The sequence below is a fragment of the Amaranthus tricolor genome, chromosome 13, assembly GCF_026212465.1.
Source record: "Amaranthus tricolor cultivar Red isolate AtriRed21 chromosome 13, ASM2621246v1, whole genome shotgun sequence".
NCBI lineage: Eukaryota > Viridiplantae > Streptophyta > Magnoliopsida > Caryophyllales > Amaranthaceae > Amaranthus > Amaranthus tricolor.
The window spans coordinates 10,916,451-10,938,764 of NC_080059.1; the positions used below are offsets into that span (position 1 = coordinate 10,916,451).

The 22,314-nt window shown below is 39.9% G+C and overlaps 1 protein-coding gene across 1 annotated transcript; it reads left to right on the forward strand.

The window, feature by feature from the left end:
• Nucleotides 1-7,087: 7,087 nt before the first annotated feature.
• Nucleotides 7,088-21,913, forward strand: LOC130797806 (uncharacterized). The gene is made up of 4 exons (XM_057660573.1): nucleotides 7,088-7,971; nucleotides 12,258-12,379; nucleotides 12,448-12,990; nucleotides 13,063-21,913. The coding sequence occupies exons 1-4, from the start codon at nucleotides 7,947-7,949 to the stop codon at nucleotides 14,074-14,076; spliced, it is 1,704 nt and encodes a 567-aa protein (XP_057516556.1). The 5' UTR covers nucleotides 7,088-7,946; the 3' UTR covers nucleotides 14,077-21,913.
• The last annotated feature ends 401 nt before the right edge of the window (nucleotides 21,914-22,314 follow it).

The window sequence follows — 22,314 nt, forward strand, 5'->3', positions numbered from 1 at the left end:
AAAGGTATGATAATATTGTTTAGCATACTTTATTTCATAATTAGAACAATAAAATAAAACAATTACAAATCTACATATTTTATTGTTCTAATTATGAAATAAAGTATTAATTTTATTGATGTAACCATTTTTTGTGGTTAGTTATGGTAGTTATTTGTAAATAACTACTTATAGGTAAATGATAATTTTATTGACTTTTGTCAAGTATCTCATGATGAGACAAAATTAAAGTGACATATATTTTATATACCCAAATTTATTCAATAAAAAAAGAAAAAAGGGGTAATGATTTACATTGAAATACTCAAATGAGTTATGTAATTACCCAAATCAATCAAGTTATATTATAACTAAGATTAAGGGGTAGAATTTATATGTCATGTAGATATACATGTTTATGTATATGGAGCATTTTAAATTTAAATTTAATGTGGTCGGACCATTAATTATAATAATTAAGATTAAATTATTATGTATAATTCAACAATTTTGAAATTATAAGTAATTGGTTGTTTTTATCATTACTTATGAAAATAGTTATGAAATAAATGTTATTCTATATAAGAGAATAAATTAATTTGCATAGATTTTGCAAATTATGTTTTATGGTGATTAAAATTCCATAATGTTTATAAATCAAATTATTATTACTAGTTTGTAATAATAATTTTGGTATGTTTATTTGATCCATATAAGTAAATAGATGGTGTATAATTTATTCATAAATTATACGTGACAAGTTGATTTATTTTAAAAACTATAAAGTGATTACTATTTATAAGTATTTATTTATAAAATTGTGTCCTTTAAGACATGTGAATTATCAAGTGGTATGATAATGTATTTTATGCCTTAAGCATAAAATGTATATTATGGTAAATAAATTCCATAATGTTTAATAATTTATTTATTATTACTAGTTTGTAATAATGTAAGAAATTTTCTCAAATTATACATAATTATATGTATGAAATTCAATTTTGAATTGGATCACAATGAATTGTCATTTCTATTTGTGATTGAATGTTTACAAATAGGGGAGGTAATTTTAAACTTCCAAGTTTAAACTAATAAATATAATATTTTATCCACAAAAATTTGTCTTAGTTTTAGACAAAGAGATTAAATTATCTCTTGTTTGAGATGTTTGATAAAAAGTCATTTTTAAGAAAAAATGCGCACTAAGAAATTTGATGAATATGTTTTTTGGTCAAATATATTAGAATAAAATTACTTTTAGTTTTCCATATTTATTTAATGTGGAAGGAGATCTATTGAATTTTAGTGATGCTATGGCATCACAAGATAGTGCCTTTTAGAAAGAGGCAATAGATGATGAGATACAATCCATCACTCCATCACAGGGAATAATACTTAGGTATTAGTAGATCTCCCACCGACTTGTAAACCAATTGGTTGCAAGTGGAACTTCCGCAAGAAGATGAAAATTGATGGAACTATTGATAAGTTCAAGGCCCGTTTAGTGGCACGGGGCTTTAGACAAAAGCTTGGTATTGATCATTTTGATACATATGCACCAGTTGCAAGAATAAACACCATTAGGTTGTTGGTAGCGTTGGCTACAATTTATCATCTAGAGGTCCATCAAATGGATGTGAAAACGCATTCTTATACGGTGAGCTAGATGAGGAAGTTTACATGAAACAACTGGAAGGTTTTGTTTTTAAAGGACAAGAAAATAAGGTGTGTAAACTTGTTAAGTCACTATATGGACTTAAACAAGCACCAAAACAATGGCATCAAAAGTTTGATGAAACTATATTGTCCTTTGGATTCAAGTTGAATCAAGCGGATAAATGCGTTTATAGCAAATTTGATAACCATGGCAATGGAGTTATCATTTGCTTATACGTGGATGACATGCTCATCTTTGGTACTAGTATAGTACATATCCAAGAGACAAAGGATTTTTTGTCTAAATCCTTCCAAATGAAGGATATGGGGTAGGCCGATGTGATCTTAGGCAAAAAGATCAAAAGAGATGGTGGTTGTATTAAGCTTAGTCAATCTCATTACATTGATAAAGTGCTTAATAAGTTTAAATTGCAAGATTCGACACCAATCTCAAGTCCCATGGAGCAAGGTATGAAATTTACCAAGCATACCGAAAAACCAATTTCTCAATTAGAGTATGCAAAGATTATTGGATCTTTGATGTATGCTATAACATGTACAAGGCCGGACATAGCATTTGCGGTTGGTAAATTGAGTAGATTTACTAGTAATCCGGGTCCCCAACATTGGTTGGCGATAAGGAGAGTATTACGATACTTGAAAGGAATCATAAATTATGGTGTAACTTATAGTGGTGAACCTCCTATTTTGGAAGGTTATTTCGATGCTAGTTGGATCACTAATGAAGAGGATAATTGTTCAACTAGTGATTGGGTGTTTGTTTATGGGGAAGGTGCCATTTTTTATGCTTCCAAGAAACAAATGGTAATAGCAGATTCCACTATGTCTGCAATTCATTGCACTCGCCTCGACGACAAATGAAGCGGAATGGTTAAGGAATCTCATGTTTGAGATACCTTTGTTGCCAAAGCCAATTTCTGTAATACCCTAGATTTAAATTGAAAAAGGATTAATAGACTACTCATACCAACAAGATGCATCTTCTTTTCTAGGGAGCCCATTTGTTAAGAACTCCACAGTTAAGCATGCTTGGTGGGGAGCAATCTTAGGATGGGTGACTTCCTAGGAAGTGTTCCCGGGTGCGCACGGGTGAGGCCAACGTGCGCTGGAAAGACTTGTGTTGGTTTGTGGGGCCAATCTACAGTCTCCATGAGTAGTCACCAGCGGTCCGAGGGGCCGGGGTGTTACAATTTCACCCCGGTGGCAATTCATTCGGATTGCACAACGGCTTTGGGAAGAGCTTATAGTCAAGTGTATAATGGTAAGTCGAGACACATTGCTCTTAGACACAGTCTAGTGCAAGATCTTATCATTCATGGGGTCATAACTCTTGACTATGTGAACACCAAGTTCAATTTGGCTGATTTTTTCACTAAAGCAATGAGTAAGGTTTCAATTGAACAAGCATCAATTGAGATCGGTTTATGTCAATAAAGTTTAAAGGAAAGTCCTAACTCACACACAAGTAGCATTGTGTCTTGAATTCAATGTGGTAAAGTCCTTTAAAGTCTTTGAAAGCAACAAGGATGAATGACCCATAGTTGCTTTAGACCGTGATGACAAGGTAGTCGCTTAAGTTCTCAAGATCAAGGGTTGAAGAGCTCTTGGTGGTATCCTATCACGGGGATATGTTTTACGTAGTGAGAACCTACCTATATAAGTTTGAAGTTTTAGCCGCTTCAAGTAGTCAAGATTGGCATATCCGACTATGATAAACTTATGAATAGATATGGACACGACCCTATATAATGTGTCAAGGTAAATGACAATGTGTTATTGGTTTTGTGTGTATTTAACCTTCAAGTGGTTGGATGGGCTAGTTGATTCAATCAGTAGGGACATCATTCTAGTTCGATCGCTTGTGAAGTGTTTTATACTAGGCGTTAATTCAATCCGCAGGGACATTAGCGTTGATGCATGAAACGGAATTATATACTTAATGTGTCAAGGAAGAAGGAGGTTTGTTATACTCTAAATGGGGGAGGATTATTGACAATTTAGAGTATATAGACCTAGATTTGTATATACTACATACTTAGTATAGTATAGTAGTGGGACTAAATAAATATATTATAAGTCCAAATTAAATGCCTCAAAGAATTTGATGAATCATTACTTTGATTCATAAGTTTTGTTTGATAAATCATTACTTTGATTTATAAATTTTGTTTGATGAATCATTACTTTGATTCATAAGCTTTGCTTGGTGAAACATAACTTTGGTTCGTAAGCTTTGCTTGGTGAAACATTACTTCTTGGTGAAACACTTTTGTTTCAAAATGAGGTATTGTTTGATGCATAGCTCTATAAATAGAGGTTGCATGCCAAGGGACATTCATCCCATCTCTATATCAATTCTTATTTCTCTCTTAAGAATACTCTTATTCTTGTTCTTCCTTTCATGAGATGATATTGAGAGAGTAATTAACTCTTAATATCATCAAAGTTCATAATTCACTACAACAATTGTATTTACTATTGCAATTTCCTTGTGCTAGGATTTTGTTGTGTAGATTGTATCTCATTGTGAATTTCATTTATCATCCCAAGCACCTTTGTGGGAGAAAAATCACAATAGGAAAGTGCATGAACGCCTTCTACTCATATCAAGTTTCCGAGCGACTTTTCTGATTGTCGCAACCTTATCTTCATGATGTCCATTTGGTGATTTACAAAGCAAGGAGTTCCATTGCCATCCACACAAGGGAAAAATACAAATTGATTTTTATATTTGTATTTGCATTATATTTCCAAGGGAAACCTAGGTACAAATCTCATTAACCCCTCCCTCGCCTACCGTATAACATAAAAAAATTGGCATTTTGATTTTTCTTTTATTATCAAATCTTCTCAAAATTACTACCTCTATTAGTGGTTCTTTTTAAAAGTTAATATTTCCTTCGTTCTTTTTTATTTATTTACATTACTCAAAAGATAGTTTCATAAGTTTGTTTATTTAAATTTATTTTCTAATACTCTTATGGCATATTGTATGACTATATGACTATTGTTGGTGCTCTAACTTGAATTCTTAACCTCTCATCGTCTTCTAAAATCTTCTTTCATATTCTTTGGCATATTTTTATGTATTAATGATTGAATGCTCTGAGAGAACCCCAAATCTAAGATGTTACAATCTGAACTATATAGTGGTTGTTGAGTTAAAACAAATGTGTAGCATTATCTTGGTGCCCCATATCTTGTTATTAATTCATCATGCGTACCCTCCAAAAAACCAAGCCCCTGCTCCTTCTAATCAATCATCAAAGGGTATGTTATTGTGGTTTGGAGCCATTATGGGAAATGAAGCATAAATGAGAAGACAAAGATGCAGGAATTTCAAATTTTCTTTAGGATTGCTTTTCAACTGCTTTAGGGTTGCTGGTTATTAATAGAAGCATCCTGATATGGATTTTGGACTAATTCTAATACCAAACAACTATACCAAAGTCCAAAATCATAACAAGAAACGGTAAAAGTCTATTAGAGTAAAACTAAATCTTCTACACAGTTTCCATTGCCCAACATGGTCACTATAGCATATAACCAAACTCAAACCAAAAGATTCGTTAAGTGCACTCCCATCACCTCTATTGTCCCTCTCCTTCCCAACCAGTTTGATCTGCGAGCAATCTAAAAGATATGGACAACAAGGAGTCAAACTTAACTGAATGAGAAGAAGCAATCCAAAGTAAAACAGAACATGAGAAAACAAACCAAAAAGGTACAGTTGAAACTTGAAAGTAAAAGACTTAAAAACAACATTAGTCCTAGATCTTTGAGCGCATTAGAAATCTAGTTGAGAAGGGCCCCATAGCTCTAAGGCTATGTTACTCTCGGGTGAGACTAGACATTATCTTAATGACAATTCGCCTCAAAATAGGGAGTATAGAACAATGTGTCCCTCTACTCCATTAGTGGCCGGCTCTCGAACCCAATCCACTGACTCATATCATAACATCAGTATAAGTAATCACAATAAGCTTTCTCAATAATTTTTCACTTTCAAAAGAACTTTAATTAAATTATCTTAAGAAATATAAGTTTTCACTTTCACTTTCAATAATTTTAAGAGACTGCAACCACTCACCAATAATGTCGCTTCAAAGAGTAAAATCCAAGCAACGACTATCCGCTATAAGGTATCCTCGATGAATTCATCCCCAAAATCATATAAATATTCATAATTGTTACTAAGATGCGTTACTTTCTTATTATGCTTAATATATGACTTGTTACATCTCTTTCTAAAGCTGTAACTCAACTCAGATTCTATTCTAACAATCCAAGATTTAATGTCTTAAAAGTTGTTTCTAATTATAACAAAAAATTCAAAGTAACCTACGAACAAAAAAAAATTATAATATCAAGATTAAAGTACCTATTTAGTTAATCTACTCAAGAGTAAAAATGATAGAAATCAAGATTATCATAGACTAGCCATCATCTTAATTTATTCAAGTAATCGAACAATCCTCAATGATTAATGTTTAATCCAATAATAACATTACATAATTATATTTTCCAAATAGTCTCATATACTTTTCTCAATCTTTAAACTTTAAAATTAATTAATAAATAAATATTCTAAAAAATTTTGATGTATTACATACAATAATCAAATTTCTATATCTTCATTGTTCAAAGTACAAAAAATTAATAATTCTCGTTGTATTCACAAAAAAATATTTATTTATTCACAAATTATATAATCATAAAGCAAATTTTTAATAACTTTAAAGTTGTTATTAAATAATAAAGAAAAAGTAACACGACAATATAAACAAATCACTTTGTAAAAAATATATCTTTCGTTGCAATTGATTATGACTTATTGTATGGAAAATATCATCATTCATATCCTTCATTTGCCAAAGTGTAAAGTTCTCTTAAGTTACAACTTGTAAAATATATGCAACTCTTTTTCATGATTTCTTTTTAACTCTTCATTTATCTTCTTCTACATAAAATCTTCATTAAAATCAACTCTCTTCATATCTAAATTTCTCATAGACATTAAGTACATTTATCATGCCATTACCCATTACCATCACCATTCAACATATATTTAAGAGTTAAGACTCCATCAATACATCCATAACTTTAAGCATTAATCGTTAACTTAAACACACATTTAAGTCACACTTAAATATCCATATTATTCTGCATCTCTATGCAAACATTAATGTGTATCAAAATCGGTGCACTCAAGTCACTATTTCTCATATGCACGGGCTCCAAAACTCAAATTTAGTGAGAGTATAATCATGACAAAAAAGTAATTCAATAAAAAATATTAAAATAAGAATTAATTAGCAACTATGACCTTAAAGTTTAGGCATTTTAGAATTAATAACCTCGGAATTTTTTTTTAAGCAACAACAGCCTTCAAATTACCAAACATAACATAAATACAGCCATTTTACCGGATGACCTGCTAAATGATCGTTTACCATGTTAAATAATTTTTGACTTTCAATTAAATTTATTAATCTAACCTAATTACCGAATTAAACCTTCTTTCCCAACCTCTCTCTAACCCTTCCACAATCACCACCATTTCCCCACCCAACACCATCACCACCACCACCACCATTAAAAACCCTCCTATTAATAACAACATTAAAACCCCTTCTTTCTTCTATATTTGACTAAACCCTTATCTTCTTAAATTCACCCAATCCCACAATTGCAGAACGATTCCACCGATCCGAAAAAAGCCCGCAAATTTTCTTCTCAAATTATGGTTGCCCACTTCATAAAACAATTGAATTAAACCCAAAAATCATGAGTGATTGCGAAAAAACAATGTATGAAAAGGCAGCCTATACACTTGCATTTTTCATACTTCTCACATTTACTTACCTCTTCTTGATTGGAACTCTTAATCTAAGAGGATTTTATCTAACCCCATTCCTTCAATCTTTTCCTTCAAACCCCATTTGGGTCTCACCATTCCAGAGTTTAACACCATTAAGAGTGTACATGATGATCTTTCTAGGAGATTTAATATTGATATGCTTCGAAGAAAGAATACTGATCAAACGCCTGTAACAGCAAAGACATTTCCACCATGGACTAAAGTTTCTGGGTTGAGAAAACAACGTAGTGTTGAGTTTTGGATGATGGCTTCTTTGTATATTGTGCTGAAGGAGGGGAGGGAAAATAATCATGAGGTGAAAATGGAAGCTGCAAGAATATTGGATTCAGAGATTTCTGATGTGTTCTTTGTGCCCTTTTTCTCTTCTTTGAGTTTTATATTTATGGGCATAATATGACTGATCCAAATAATGAGCAAGATAAGGAATTTTTCAGGTAAAATCTTACTGTAAAGATTAAGTTTTTGATCTTTTTTCTGGGTATCTTGTTATTTCCTATTGGGCTGTGTTTTTTGTTTAATTTTCGTGTTTGAATCTGCTTGATTGTGTTTAATTGGAGTTTATTAGATTTGGGTAGTAAAAATGAATAGAGGAGGAAAAATATTGGTTCAGTTTTTTATTAACTTGTTATTAAAGTAGGGTGTTGAATGGTGGCGGTGATAGTAGTGTTGAGACGGGGAATTGGTGGTGATTGGGGAGGGTTAGATTGTGGTTGGGGATGAAGGGTTTAACTAGAGGTAATTGGGTAATTAAGTTAGATTAATAAATTTAATTGAAAGTTAAAGGTCATTTAGCAAGGTCAACGGTCATTTAACAGGTCATTCGTGAAGTGGTTGTATCAATGTCGTGTTTGGTCATTGAAGACTGTTGTTTGTAAAAAAACTTTAAGGTGTTTATTTTAAAATGCTTAAAATTTAAGGCTGTAGTTGATTATTGATCCTAAAAAATATCATAGATATTGTTTCGGTTTTGAAACGAGGAAGTGCGAGACACTTGATATACCTGGAAATAAGCAGAAGTATGATCAAGAGAAGCGACTTATGAGAGGAAGTGACCTGAATTCCTGCGACACAACACGTTAGCCTTATCCGGGGGGTGACCTCCCGGAAAACCCCTCCGACGCTCAAGTCAGAACGTAGATCGGAAATTAATGAATGACAGATTGTAGAATGAATGCAAGAAGGCAGGTCGGGATTGGGATTGCTAGTGCTAGTGCTAGTGTTTGGGAAGGCTAAGGAAGTAATGTAAGCAAGGATACTAGGAAAGCTATTTCAGATGTCCTCTCCCCTCTGATGGTTGTCCCTATTTATAATGTTGAAGGAGGAAGTTACTTCAGAGAGGAAAGGTGGAAGATCATGGGAGTAATGGGCAGCAGCTGGTGGTCATGAAGGAAAGTAGAAGATAGTGGGCAGTTATCTACCTTGAAAGAAGGATTATCAAAGAATGTGGGGGAGTGGGGAGTGGGGAGTTGGGTCAAACAGGAGGTTATTATTCTGGAGGGAAATTAAGGCATCTGAAAGTGAGTAGCTCATGGGCCATTCAAGGAGGATGGGACATTCAACAAAAAGCCCATTGACCGAAAGTCAAGGTCAACAGAAAAGGTCAAAGGGTATTTTGGTAATATGATGATAATTATTAAATAAATAAATTAATTAAAAAACAGTACCATGACATTTAGCCCCACGCATGAAGGGTGATGTGAAGGGAGAGCCACAACGACTAGAAACATTCTCCTTTATGCGGAAAAACAGGTGTCCTGGCGAATCTCCTCAAGGATCTTGAAAATTGAGCTTGCAAGCTTCGAATCGACAGTTCATGTGCTGAATTCCGAGTTGTAATGAAAAAGATATGACCTTTTAAGCTTGTCAGGTAAGAACGTATTGAATACGGGTCAAACGGGCATATGAAGCCGCGGCTTGAAGTATGCCGCGGAGTAGCCCCAGACGTGTTATAATACAACAGCGAAATAGTGAATGTGGGATCTAGATTCCGCGACATCATGTCTCGACCCTTGCTTTCACTGATATCGCAGAAATCAGGTTTTCAACAAAACACCCAAGGAGGGTCCGACTTATCGACTATGCGGATTAAATCAACTGTCTGTTTTGAACTGATGCCGCGTAACGCCGAGGGTATTTACGAATCGGATCCCTAGTAATGACGCGGCATAGCATTCTCCTCAAGATATTTTTACACCTATTGTTGAACTATGCCGCGAACTAATAGTTTGCGTCTTTACTCGCGAGTTCAGCACGAGAATCCCTCTTCAACACTTAGAATATTTTGAGAAAGAGAAGGACCACCTGGGGGTCCGACTTATCGACCACACGGATATCTTTGATATTTGTGAAAAAATGTTCAGTACTTCGTCAAAGCAGCCCCCTTTATTCTAGCATGATACGGAATGAGCCCCATAACTCGCATCTTCAATCCCGCGGACACACATGAGAGGTTCTATACTTAGAATTTTTCACCTGGACTAGGGTCATTTGGGGGTCCGACTTATCGACCACACGGATGAATATGGGAATCAGCCACTTTACTTTTCTCCCCTCCTCTTTTATGACGGGGAACCAGCTCGCAGACCCGTGTCTTCAATCATACAGAAATACGGGACTTCTCTCATACTTAGAATTTCTACATTATGACTGGGTGCACCAAGGAGTCCGACTTATCGATCACACGGATTTCCTTCGCCCTTGAGATATTTTCATATTTCCTTCCATCACATTTTACCCGCCGTGTCCATAAGTCGGACGGATGAATGGGTAATCTCTATACTTAAAATGATTTTCCTTTCTGGAGGTTCAGTTTAGGGTCCGACTTATCGACTCTCCGGACATATTCGAGTGCTAAAGGACTTGAATAATTATCTGCTCCCCCCTCCCTGGGGGTCTGACTTGTCGACCCACCGGTTGGATGGCTTTGACATTCAAACAAATTTATGACGTTCCTCTCTAATTGGGGGTCCGACTTTTCGACCTTCCGGCTATATTCAAGAGTTAACACTTAGAAAAATTTTCGCAACATAACCTTTCAACTAGGGTCCGACTAATAGACTTCACGGTCATTATTAAACACTTAAGAAAAATATGTCTTCCCCTTATTGGGAGTCCGACTTATCGACTTCCCAGCTTTCCTCCGGAATTCCACCCTTTCGTTCGAGTGCTTAAGTCCCAAGTAAAACATTTATTGCTGCTATAAATAGGGTAGTTGGAATAGTTCCATTTCACCTAATCTTCATTAACTCCCTCAAATCTTCAAATTGCAAGAAAGAGAAAGCAGAGAGAAACGCTCGGACAATCTTCATCCCCCCTTCAAACTTCTGACAAATCTTTCGAAGATCTTCAAGGTTTCTGACAGATCTTCATCATGTTTCTGACAAATCTTCAAATTTCTTTAAGGTATTCAAACTTTTCCCAGATTTTTCGAATTTCTTCAAGTTATTCTTCAAACTGTTCTTGAATGTTAGCCTAGAACTTTGAATTTGTTTATGAATTTAGTCTCTATTCTTTACAAGTTTCGACTACTACTTTATTATTAACATGGATGTCGCGGCTACTCAAGAGACTATAGCTAACTCAGACACCAACCCTACTAACTTGCCGGAAACTCCTTTGATAGTACGTAGGCGTCTTAATAAAAAGGGGTTACCAATGAATGACTCGGATGAAAGTAGTTCGGTGAGAATTACCCCCCATTATGAACCAATAAAAGCTGGGGATGAGTCGTCTGTATCCCCTATATACCCTCCGGAGATTATGAAAACTGCTCCTTGGGAAGTGAGCATTGCTTTCTTTCCAAATTACTTGCCGCGAATAAATCCTGACCTAGAAGGGTTATTGTATGTAGATATGGAAAACCTTGAAGGATCAGCCGAGTCTTCTGGAAGGGAGAGTGCAGCGCCAGTTCCTCCTCCGTTCTACATTCCAAACGGCGGGCCCCTAAACTACTTCATTGATTTACAGACCAAAAAAGATCTAGACAATCGCCGGGAGGCCATCTCTCAAAAATGGGGTTTGAAGGATAATATAAACATCATTACCCCGGGGAATTATGATACCGTTAGGTTTCCTCCCCCACATTGTATAGCTGTATACTTTCCTTCTTTTGAATTAGGGCTCAGATTTCCTCTTCACCCGTTTTTTAGGGAGGTGTTAGAGTTTTTGAACATTTCAGTGCCCGAGTTATACCCAAACGCCTGGGGTTGTATGGTGGCCTTTTTGATCCTATGCAAAGTTTTGGCCGTGCCACCAACACTCACAGCTTTTAGATATATATTCAGAGCCCGCCTATGTAATTCGCAATCATACGGCTGTGGCTGGATTACTTTTACACACCGTCGAGGACTGAAGATAGTCCAAGACCTCCTCGATAACCAGAAGGGGTATAGGACGAAATTTGCATTTTTGTATAACTCAGAGGGATGGAACATCAAGACCTCTTTTGACATTAAACCCAACCTCGCGGGTTTTAATAATGGGATCCCGCAGTGTTCTTTTAGTGACGCGGTGATCATAGAATACGCAAAGATGGACGTTCAATTGGGAAGGAAACCAATGAACGTCCAACTTAATTGGATACCTGGTCGCCCTGAGTTGGAGAACGAGAGCCTCCTCTCATCATTCGGCATCAGCTTGGCTATAGATCGGAGTAAGAATTGCCGGGTTTCTTCCTTTTCTTATGATATGTTTAACTGTTTCTAACTCGCGATTTTTACAGGGATAGCCAAGGCGAATCTTCGAGCAAAGAGTCCGGAGCTGATGAAGAAATTCAGCGTTCTAAGACTTGCTCAAGGGGCCATCCAGCGACCCGAGGATAAGCCTCTTCCCCTTCCTCCGAAGGTATAACTTCACAAAATTCTTCGTTATGAAAGATTTCTGTTGATTCTTCCTAACTTTTTCTTTTGTAGGACTCGGCGACTGTAGAGAAGGGTCTGGAGGACGTGCCCTCAGAGCAAGAGGCTCTCCGACTTCTCGAAGAGAGAAAACAAATTCACATCCCCGATGAATCTGAGAGGGTGATTCCTCCACAGACAAGGGGGGTGAAAAAGAGTGGGAAGAAGAAGAGGAAGCGGGATTCTTCTTCCCGCAAGGAGAGCTCGGCCAAGAGGCCCTCTGTGGGTACGATCCCTACGGCCGTACCTCTCCGCATAAGGTCGGTTGATGAGGAGGCGTCTCCCCCTTCGGACTCTCCACGGCCAGCTTCGAACAAGGGGAAGGAGAAGGTGGGGGAGTCTTCCGCGGCTCCCTCATCGCAGTTTGCTGAGGTTTATCGTCGTCGGGAAGTTTCCCCTTTTCGACACGAGACACCCTTTCCGGAGTTGGGGCATAAGGGCTTAATTGTTCGTTTTAACAGGGCGACGTCCAACTTAATCAGCAAGGTGGACGTCGACCTACTAGAGTCCATGCCCCCCCGTGACAGGGTGCGTCAGGCACAAGCTTCGGCGGCAGAGGTAATGACTTTTTTATGCTTAGTGGTGTGACTACTTGGTTTCCGGATTTCTTTAATTGCCGTTCCTTTGCAGGCGTTCATACGGTTGGCTTTTGAGCTCGACGCAAACCGTCAAAGTGCCGCGGACCAGGAAACCATTACCGCCCTTACCTCCCGCTGTGAGGAGCTGAATGACGAATTATCAAAATTGCGGGAGGACCTGCCGGGCCTAAAAGAGAAACTGGCCAAGTGTTCTGAGCTGAAAGAGCGCTTGGTCAGGACCGAACAATGGCGGGAAAGGGCAAGGAAGCAGCTGGACCAGACCATCGAGAACTTAGATGCTGCTTCCACCTGGTCAGCGAGCCTCGGTCATGAAGTCGGCTTGCTGATGGATACCCATGCCAAGCTCGTTCATCAGAACCAGCAACTCATGCAGCAAGTATCGACTGATTCTGCCCACTTCAAGATAATCCTATCCGCGGCTAAGGTGTATAAATTGTGTTTAACCAGGAAGGCCCGGATGGCTCGAGATTGGCTTCTTTCGGATGAGCCGGAAGCGTCGAAGTTTCTTGGAGATCTGACGGCGGAGATGGTGAGAGCCGGAACCCTGATCAGTGACGAAAAGTATCGTTTGGCTGCCGCAGAGTTGGGCATGGATTTTACATCCCTTCAGCAAACTGCTGATCAGAAGGGAAGTGAAGCCTTGTCCAACCTTGCTCCTGTCTTGGACGGGGAGTCGGCGGTACTGGTCGACGCTGCTTGGGATGCGGATGAAAGGAGAGCCTGGTCCGAAAGGATGGATGCAGAGGCTGAGAGGGAGGCTTTATGCCTCGACTTGGATCAGCTGGCTCTCTCTTCTCCTCCGGCGTCAGATGTCCCGGAAAACTTGACGCTCTCCAACCTGGAGGTTTTGTGCCTTGATCTATCGAATCTTATTATTGACGAAGGTAGGAACCTCCAGGGCTTGTCCCGAGAGCTGTCCGAGATCGGGGTGGAGCCGTTTAACGTTGAAGATTATGTAAGCTTCACTCCCAGTCTTGAAGAGGGAAGGATCGAGCCTCCTCTGCCGCCGGATCAAGACGTCGAGGCTTTTTTGGAAGATGTATAATCTTGCAATTTTGTAATTTTGATTTTTGCAAACATTCAACTCTGTATTTTGAATATTTTGATGTATATATCCCTGATTATGGAGTTTATTCGTGGTATCCATGCTATTATTCGTTGAGCCGTGGCTTCTCTCTTCTGAGGCCGCGGAATAATACTTAGAGGACGTGATTTTTCGATGTCACGCGCAGGCGACATCAAGGAAATTTGTACTTAGAATATTTTCAGCCTTTAGACCCCAGTAAGGGGGTCCGACTTGTCGATGTCCCGGTTGCGGGTTACCTTAGTGGGAGACTTGGGATTTTCTTTTGAACTCAGGGACCCCAAACTGGGGGTCCGACTTATCGATGTCCCGGTTGGGAAACATCATTTGGAATATTTTGAACTTTAGGGACCCCAAACTGGGGGTCCGACTTATCGATGTCCCGGTTGGAAAACATCATTGTGAAAAACTTAGAATATTTTGAACTCTAGGGACCCCAATCTGAGGGTCCGACTTTATCGATGTCCCGGTTGGGAAACATCATTGTGAAAAACTTAGAATATTTTGAACTCTAGGGACCCCAAACTGGGGGTCCGACTTATCGATGTTACGAACGGTTGTCAGATACTTCAAGTGATTTTTGGTCTTGGAACCCTATCCTAAGGGTCCGACTTATAGGTATCACAAGTTCGTTAGTGACAAAATAATTTGATAATGGGACCCCTCTCAAGGGTCCGACTTGTGGATATTACTGATTTAATAAGATTTGCAAAAGAATTTTACCAAATATTTGCGAACATAAGAGCCGGATAATCATTAATAAAACCTGTTTATTAATGATTGTTAAGGATACAAGCGATGATTGAAGTAATTTTGAATTACAACGCAATTATGTTGCGGAATGACTGTAGTCGCGGATTGGTACTGATGAGTCTGTCACTGATGAGGCTGTTTATGCTGATGCTTGTCGATTGCCCCTTGCAAATTTTATTAAATGAAGAATTTTTTCAAATGGTCTCCATTCCATGGTCGGGGTAGTTTTTTCCCTTTCATGTCTTCTAGTTCGAAGGTTCCTGGTTTGACGACGTGGGTGACTCTGAAAGGTCCGTCCCAGTTGGCCCCTAATTTTCCTTTCTCCACGATCTTTCCCGTAGCTTCTATTTTTCGGAGGACTAAATCACCAATTTGAATGCGTCTGGTTTTGTCGTGGCGATTGAAGCTACGGATCATCTTTTGTTTTTGTGCTATTGATCTCAGCATTGCGTTTCCTCTTGTCTCTGGCAGCAGATCTAAGTTTGCTCTTTTTCCTTCCTCATTTTCGTCGTGTGAGTAGTAGGTGACCCTTGTAGAGGGTACGCCTATTTCAACTGGGAGCACGGCTTCAGATCCGTATACTAAAGAGAAAGGTATATGCCCCGTTGCGTCCTTGATGGTTGTTCGACTTGCCCATAAGACGCCTGGTAGTTCTTCATCCCAATTACCTTTGACCCCCTCTATCTTCTTCTTAATGCCATTCAGGATCTCTTTGTTTGCGGACTCTACTTGACCATTAGTTTGCAGCCTGGACACTGAACTGAATCTGATTTGGATGTTAAACTTGTCGCAGTACTCGATGGTGTTCTTGCTGACGAACTCCCTTCCATTATCTGTTATGATTACCCGGGGGATGCCGTACCTTGTGATGATATTCCTCCATATAAACTGACAGACTTGTTTGTCCGTGATTGAGCTAAGGGCTTCCGCTTCTACATATTTTGTGAAATAATCAATGGCCACAATGATGAATTTGCGTTGCCCTTTTGCCGGAGGGAAGGGGCCAAGGAGGTCCATGCCCCACTTGTCGAAAGGCAGGACGGCTTGCATGGCGGTCAAGCAATTAGATGGCTTCCTTCCTATCTTTGAGTGGTACTGACATTCAGGACATCTTTTGATCAAATACTCCGCGTCTTCTCGGAGTGAGGGCCAATAATATCCACTTCTAAGGACTTTCCCAATGACAGTTCGTACTCCTTGGTGTATACCGCATCCACCTTCGTGTATTTCGCGGAGGATATAGTTTCCTTCTTCAAGGGATACGCATTTTAGGAGGGGGTGTGTATATGACTTCTTGTAGAGCGTTCCTTCGTGGAGTTCGAACCATCCGGCTTTCTTCCGGAGCATTTTGGCCTGACTTTTATCTTGGGGAAGCGTCTGATTCCGCAAATATTCGATGTATGGCTCAATCCATGTTTCTGATCTGTCGATGGTATCGACCATGAAGTTGATGCTGGGGTTAGGAAGCACTTCCCAGATTATGTCTCGAGCCGCGGATGTTTCTGCTGAGCTGGCAAGCTTTGCCAGGGAATCAGCCTGGGCGTTCTGGGATCTTGGAATGTGCTCCAACGTGAACTTGTCGAATTTTTGAACAAATTCCTTTACTTGCTGCTTGTACATTTTCATGCTGTCATCTTTAGCTTCGAATTCCCCGTTCACTTGTCCAACAATCAATTGGGAGTCAGAGAAGGCGGACAATTTTTTGGCTCCCGTTTCGTAGCAAATTCTCAGTCCCATCAATAATGCTTCATATTCGGCCTCGTTGTTGGATGCTGCGAACTCGAACCTGACCGCCCTTTCCATACGGACCCCGGCGGAAGACACAATGAGGAGTCCAGCCCCACTTGCTGATTGGGTAGAGGACCCGTCTACATACAACTTCCATTCCTGATTGGGTTCAGGATGATAGGGGAGAGTGCTTTCAGCAATGAAGTCAGCCAGAGCTTGGGCTTTGATTGCTGTTCGAGGCTCATATTCGATGCCGAAATCCGCCAGCTGGTTTGCCCAATCTGTGACGCGGCTTGACTTGTTTTTCCCTTCCAGAATCTTTTTCAAAGGTTGATCAGTCCGGACGATGATCTGGTGGGATTGAAAGTAGGGCTTTAATTTCCTGCTTGCCATGACGATTGCGAATAGGACTTTTTCGACTTCACCGTAGTTTCCCTCCGAGCCACGGAATGCATGACTTACGTAGTATATAGGAAGCTGTTTCTTTTCTCTTTCCACAACCAGTACTCCGGATAACGAATATTCGGAGACAGAGACATATAGGACTAGTTTCTCCTCTTTGATGGGCGAAACTAGTTTTGGCAAGGTGGACAGGTGCTCTTTAAGTTGGCGGAAGGACTCTTCTGCTTCTGCTGTCCACTCGAACTTTTGTTGTTTTATTGTTTTAAAGAAGGGTAAACATTTATCCGCGGACTTGGAAAGAAATCTTCCAAGAGCAGCCAGGCACCCCGTGAGCTTTTGTACTTCTTTTACTGAGGTGGGAGATCTCATGTTCTGTATAGCCCGGATTTTATCGGGATTTGCCTCAATGCCTCGCTCGTCTACCAGGAAGCCGAGGCACTTTCCTCCGGTAACTCCAAACACACACTTGTCAGGATTGAGTTTCATTTGGTGCCTTCGAAGGGTAAGGAACGTCTCTCGTAAGTCTTCGGCGTGCTGACTTGCTTGTTTGCTTTTTGTGATCATGTCATCTACATATACTTCTAAATTCCGTCCAATCTGAGATTGGAAGACCTTGTTGACCATCCTTTGATAAGTTGCCCCCGCGTTTTTTAATCCGAAGGGCATAACCTTGTAGCAATAGACTCCCATACTGGTAATGAAGGCCGTGTGAGGTTGGTCTTCAATTGCCAACGGAATCTGATGATAGCCGGCATTGGCATCCATAAAGCTTAATAATGCATGGCCTGCTGTAGAATCCACCAGATGATCTATCTTTGGAAGTGGGTAATCGTCTTTAGGGCACGCCTTATTCAGGTCCGTGAAGTCGACGCACATCCTCCACTTACCATTCGGTTTTTTCACCAAGACAACGTTGGATAGCCACTCAGAGTATTTGCATTCTTCAATAAATCCGGCTCTCAACAACTTCTCGACTTCCTCCTTGGTGGCCTCAGTCCGCTCTCTCCCTTGATGTCGTAGCTCTTGTTTTATGGGTTTATAGCCTGGTTTGATGTCAAGTTTATGACACGCGACATTGGTAGGGATGCCAGGCATTTCTTCCGTGCAAAAAGCAAAGACGTCGCGGAACTCAGCAATGGTGGCCACTATGTCCTGTTTGACCGTGTCAGGAAGATCTTTCCCCACTTTGATTTGTTTCCCTTCTAACATGTCTACTTCCTCGTATCGTTCTATGGGGCGAGGCCTTTCATGCGTGCTGAGATTTTCCTTGTACACGCTCATGACAGCTGGGACATTGTCTTCCCTTTTTCTTTTTGCAGGTGTCTCGGAAGACCCGCGTTTCAGGGTGTTGACGAGGCATTGGCGAGCCGTCACTTGGTCTCCCTTGAGAATGCCAACTTGTCCATTATCTGTCTCGAATTGCAGCAAGAGTTGATGGGGAAAGATTGCTGCCTTGATCTTATTAATGAGTGGGAGCCCCATGATAGCATTGTAGGGGAAGTTGAGATCTACCACTGTGAACCGTATGGGCATGGTCCGGCTTTCACTTCTTTCCCCTACCCGTACGGGGAGAATGATCGTGCCCAACGGAATGACCTGACTCCCTCCAAACCCAATCAGTGGTTTGTCTAGGGGTTGTAAGTGCTTTTCCTCGAACTTCATCTTTCTCAAGCACTCCATTGTAATAAGACCAGCCGTGCTTCCCGTATCTACCAGCACCCGTCTGACTTTCATTTGCCCGATTTTAAGAGTGACCACCAGGGGGTCGGTATGGGGTTGTTGCAGCGATTGGGAGGTCGTGGCATCGAACTTCATGACCGGTCCCTTAGATGCGGCCATGGGAGGTCCTTTCAGCAAAGTGTGGACGCTGTTTTTTGCCGCGCGGATAGTGGGATATTCCTCAGTGTATCCCCCAAAAATCATGTTGATAGTTCCCTGAGTGTCGGAACTTTCGCGTCTGGCTTCGTTCCTCTTGGGGGATCGGTGTTTCTGTTGCCATGGCCTCCTTTCCCCTTCTCTTCCAGCATCATAATCTTTCCTGTTGAGGAACCTGGACAGTTTTCCCTCGTCAGCCAACTGATGCAAGATGCGCTTTAGTTCGCGGCATTGTGCCAGAGTATGGCCGTGCTCTTTGTGGTAATCACACCACAGATTATAGTTGCGCCTATCAGAGGGGGTGGTAACTGGAGGTGGAGCTGGCAATTGATCTCGAACAGCGAAGAAAATGTCCCTCCTGTTTCGATTGAATGTGGGGTCGTTTCCTCCATCTCCCAGATTCCGCGTCCTAGTTTCTCCTTCTGTAATATATACGTGTCGGGCTCGTGGAGGTCCCATATCAGATGGCGGCGTAGGATGACGCGGCATGTATTTCTTCTCTCTCCTCGAAGAATGCTCCTCCCTGTTTCGTGAGGATTGATGGGGGGGCCCGACATCTTTTTTCTCAAATTTTCGCCTTTTCGGATCATGTGCTTGACATGTCTCTGAGGCCGTGACATAACTTTGGCATTGTTTCATGGCCTCTGCGTACATCTTTACTTGACTTTCAACCAACTGGAACTTCAGCCGTTGGGCCTTCATTCCGTTGATTAGGGCGTTTAGGGCAACCGACTCCTCCAAATCAGTCACTTCCAGCACTGCCTCATGGAACTTCTTAAGATATGAGGATATGGACTCTCCTTCCAATTGAGTGACACTGAGCAGGTGGAAGTTTGATTTCTCCTGCCTTCTTGAGGCTATAAAGTGGCCCAAGAACTTGCCCTCTAGTTGGGCAAAGTTGTGGATGCTTCCTCCGGGAAGGGAGGTGTACCACGTCAAAGCTACTCCTGTAAGAGTAGTTGGAAAGAACTTACACCATAACGATGAGTTGGTGGTGTACAACAACATAAGATTCTTATACGCCGTCAAATGCTCCTGCGGGCATGACGTGCCATCGAAAGCAGCCATGTTTGGTACCTTTATTTTCCCGGGATTGGGAGTATTCAGTATCTCTCTGGCCAGGGGAGAGACTAATGATATGGGCTCTTCAGGAAGGACACTCTTGTCGTCCTCATTCCGCGGCATGGAGGTGGGAGTGAGGGGACGGCTAGACCCGGCGAGTTGTGCCTTCTTCCTTTCCTCCCTTCTTTTATCTACCAGGGATTGGACGCTCTCAGACGTCTTTCGCTTTTTGCTCTCTATGAAGGTTCGGGCATCTGGAGTGGCGGTTTTGGATTCGCCATCTCGTGTATCTTTCTTGCTATGGTGCGGGTAAGTTCTGGACCTTTCCCGCCTATTTTTATTGCGTCTACTGGAATGGGAAGTCCTCGAGTTCCCGTCTTGAGATTCATGAGATTTTGGTATCTCTTGACGGGGCTCGATTCGTTCCTCTAAGTTCTTTATTTGGTTCGCCATGTCTTCCAGTACCCGTTGTTGAGTAGGGGTATTGTTTATGACGGCGCGGAGTTGTTCAGAGAACGCGGCCGTGAGATTTCGCGCTAGCATGTCCAGATCACGGCGAGTCACGGCTTGATTATTAGCGTGACCCGCTGAAGTGTCTGTGTCTGTGCTATGCACGGTGGCGGTTTGAGTCGGGTTCTTCTTGGGAGTCATGACTTCTTGTACAGTCCCCACAGACGGCGCCAAACTGTTTCGGTTTTGAAACGAGGAAGTGCGAGACACTTGATATACCTGGAAATAAGCAGAAGTATGATCAAGAGAAGCGACTTATGAGAGGAAGTGACCTGAATTCCTGCGACACAACACGTTAGCCTTATCCGGGGGGTGACCTCCCGGAAAACCCCTCCGACGCTCAAGTCAGAACGTAGATCGGAAATTAATGAATGACAGATTGTAGAATGAATGCAAGAAGGCAGGTCGGGATTGGGATTGCTAGTGCTAGTGCTAGTGTTTGGGAAGGCTAAGGAAGTAATGTAAGCAAGGATACTAGGAAAGCTATTTCAGATGTCCTCTCCCCTCTGATGGTTGTCCCTATTTATAATGTTGAAGGAGGAAGTTACTTCAGAGAGGAAAGGTGGAAGATCATGGGAGTAATGGGCAGCAGCTGGTGGTCATGAAGGAAAGTAGAAGATAGTGGGCAGTTATCTACCTTGAAAGAAGGATTATCAAAGAATGTGGGGGAGTGGGGAGTGGGGAGTTGGGTCAAACAGGAGGTTATTATTCTGGAGGGAAATTAAGGCATCTGAAAGTGAGTAGCTCATGGGCCATTCAAGGAGGATGGGACATTCAACAAAAAGCCCATTGACCGAAAGTCAAGGTCAACAGAAAAGGTCAAAGGGTATTTTGGTAATATGATGATAATTATTAAATAAATAAATTAATTAAAAAACAGTACCATGACAGATATATATTTTAAAAATTATTGTTTTCAATTTATGCCTTAAAACTAATATTCTTATAATCTATTTCTACGGATTTACATATTGTGAAATTAATTTTACAAGTTGTGAATTGAAAAGTTTATATACATGTGCTTTATAGAAGTTTAAGTAATAAAAATATCAAAAGACAAAAGTTAATAAAAAGTGTGTAGTTTAGTTGCTCACAAGTGTCCCTATAGCTTCAATACAAAAGGACTCAAGGTTCAAAAATTCTACAAACTCAGATGAGTGAGAATGAAAAACAATTTTAGTAATTTAAAAGAGAAGGAGTAAATGCTACCAACTAGGGGTGTGCATAAAAATCCGACCTAAAATATCTGATATTCGGTATTCAAAATCGAATATTTTACAAGGTTTTCACAAATCGGATAATTCGGATCGGGTACCCAAATTTTAAAACCGGATACCCGATTTGGATCACATATTTTTGAAAATCGGATGTACGGTAATTTTTTTTTTTTGAAAATAAAATGATTAGCCTTAGAGTTGAATAATCTTAATATAATTGTTCTCTCCATTTTTTTTATAATTGTTCTTACTTTAACCAATGAGCAATGCTGTTATTCTTTAATTTTCTTAAGGTAGAAATTTATAAGATTTAAACATGTAAGTGATGTAGACATTTACACACTTACAAGATTAAAAATATTCAAAAATAAAAATAATATTTAAAATTTAGAGAGTTAGTATTTGAATTTTATATAAAAATATTTTAAAATAAAAATATAGACAAAAAAATGCACCTTTGAATAAAAAAAGAGAAAAAATATTTTAATAAAACTAGGTATTCAGATCCGACCCGTTATAAACCGGGTATTCGAAATCCGGATAATCGGTTTAATCCGGGTCGGAACTAGGATCACATTTTTAGCATTCAAAAAACCGGATATCAAAATCTCCGAATTTAGGTCCATAATTATTTATTTTGTGAAATTTTTTT

Bases quoted from the DNA above. Each gene is read 5' to 3' on its own strand.
- LOC130797806 (XM_057660573.1), top strand. From the start codon at position 7,947: ATGAGCAAGATAAGGAATTTTTCAG. The intron at 12,380-12,447 runs GTATAACTTCAC...TTTCTTTTGTAG, and splicing joins CTCTTCCCCTTCCTCCGAAG to GACTCGGCGACTGTAGAGAA. The intron at 12,991-13,062 runs GTAATGACTTTT...GTTCCTTTGCAG, and splicing joins CACAAGCTTCGGCGGCAGAG to GCGTTCATACGGTTGGCTTT.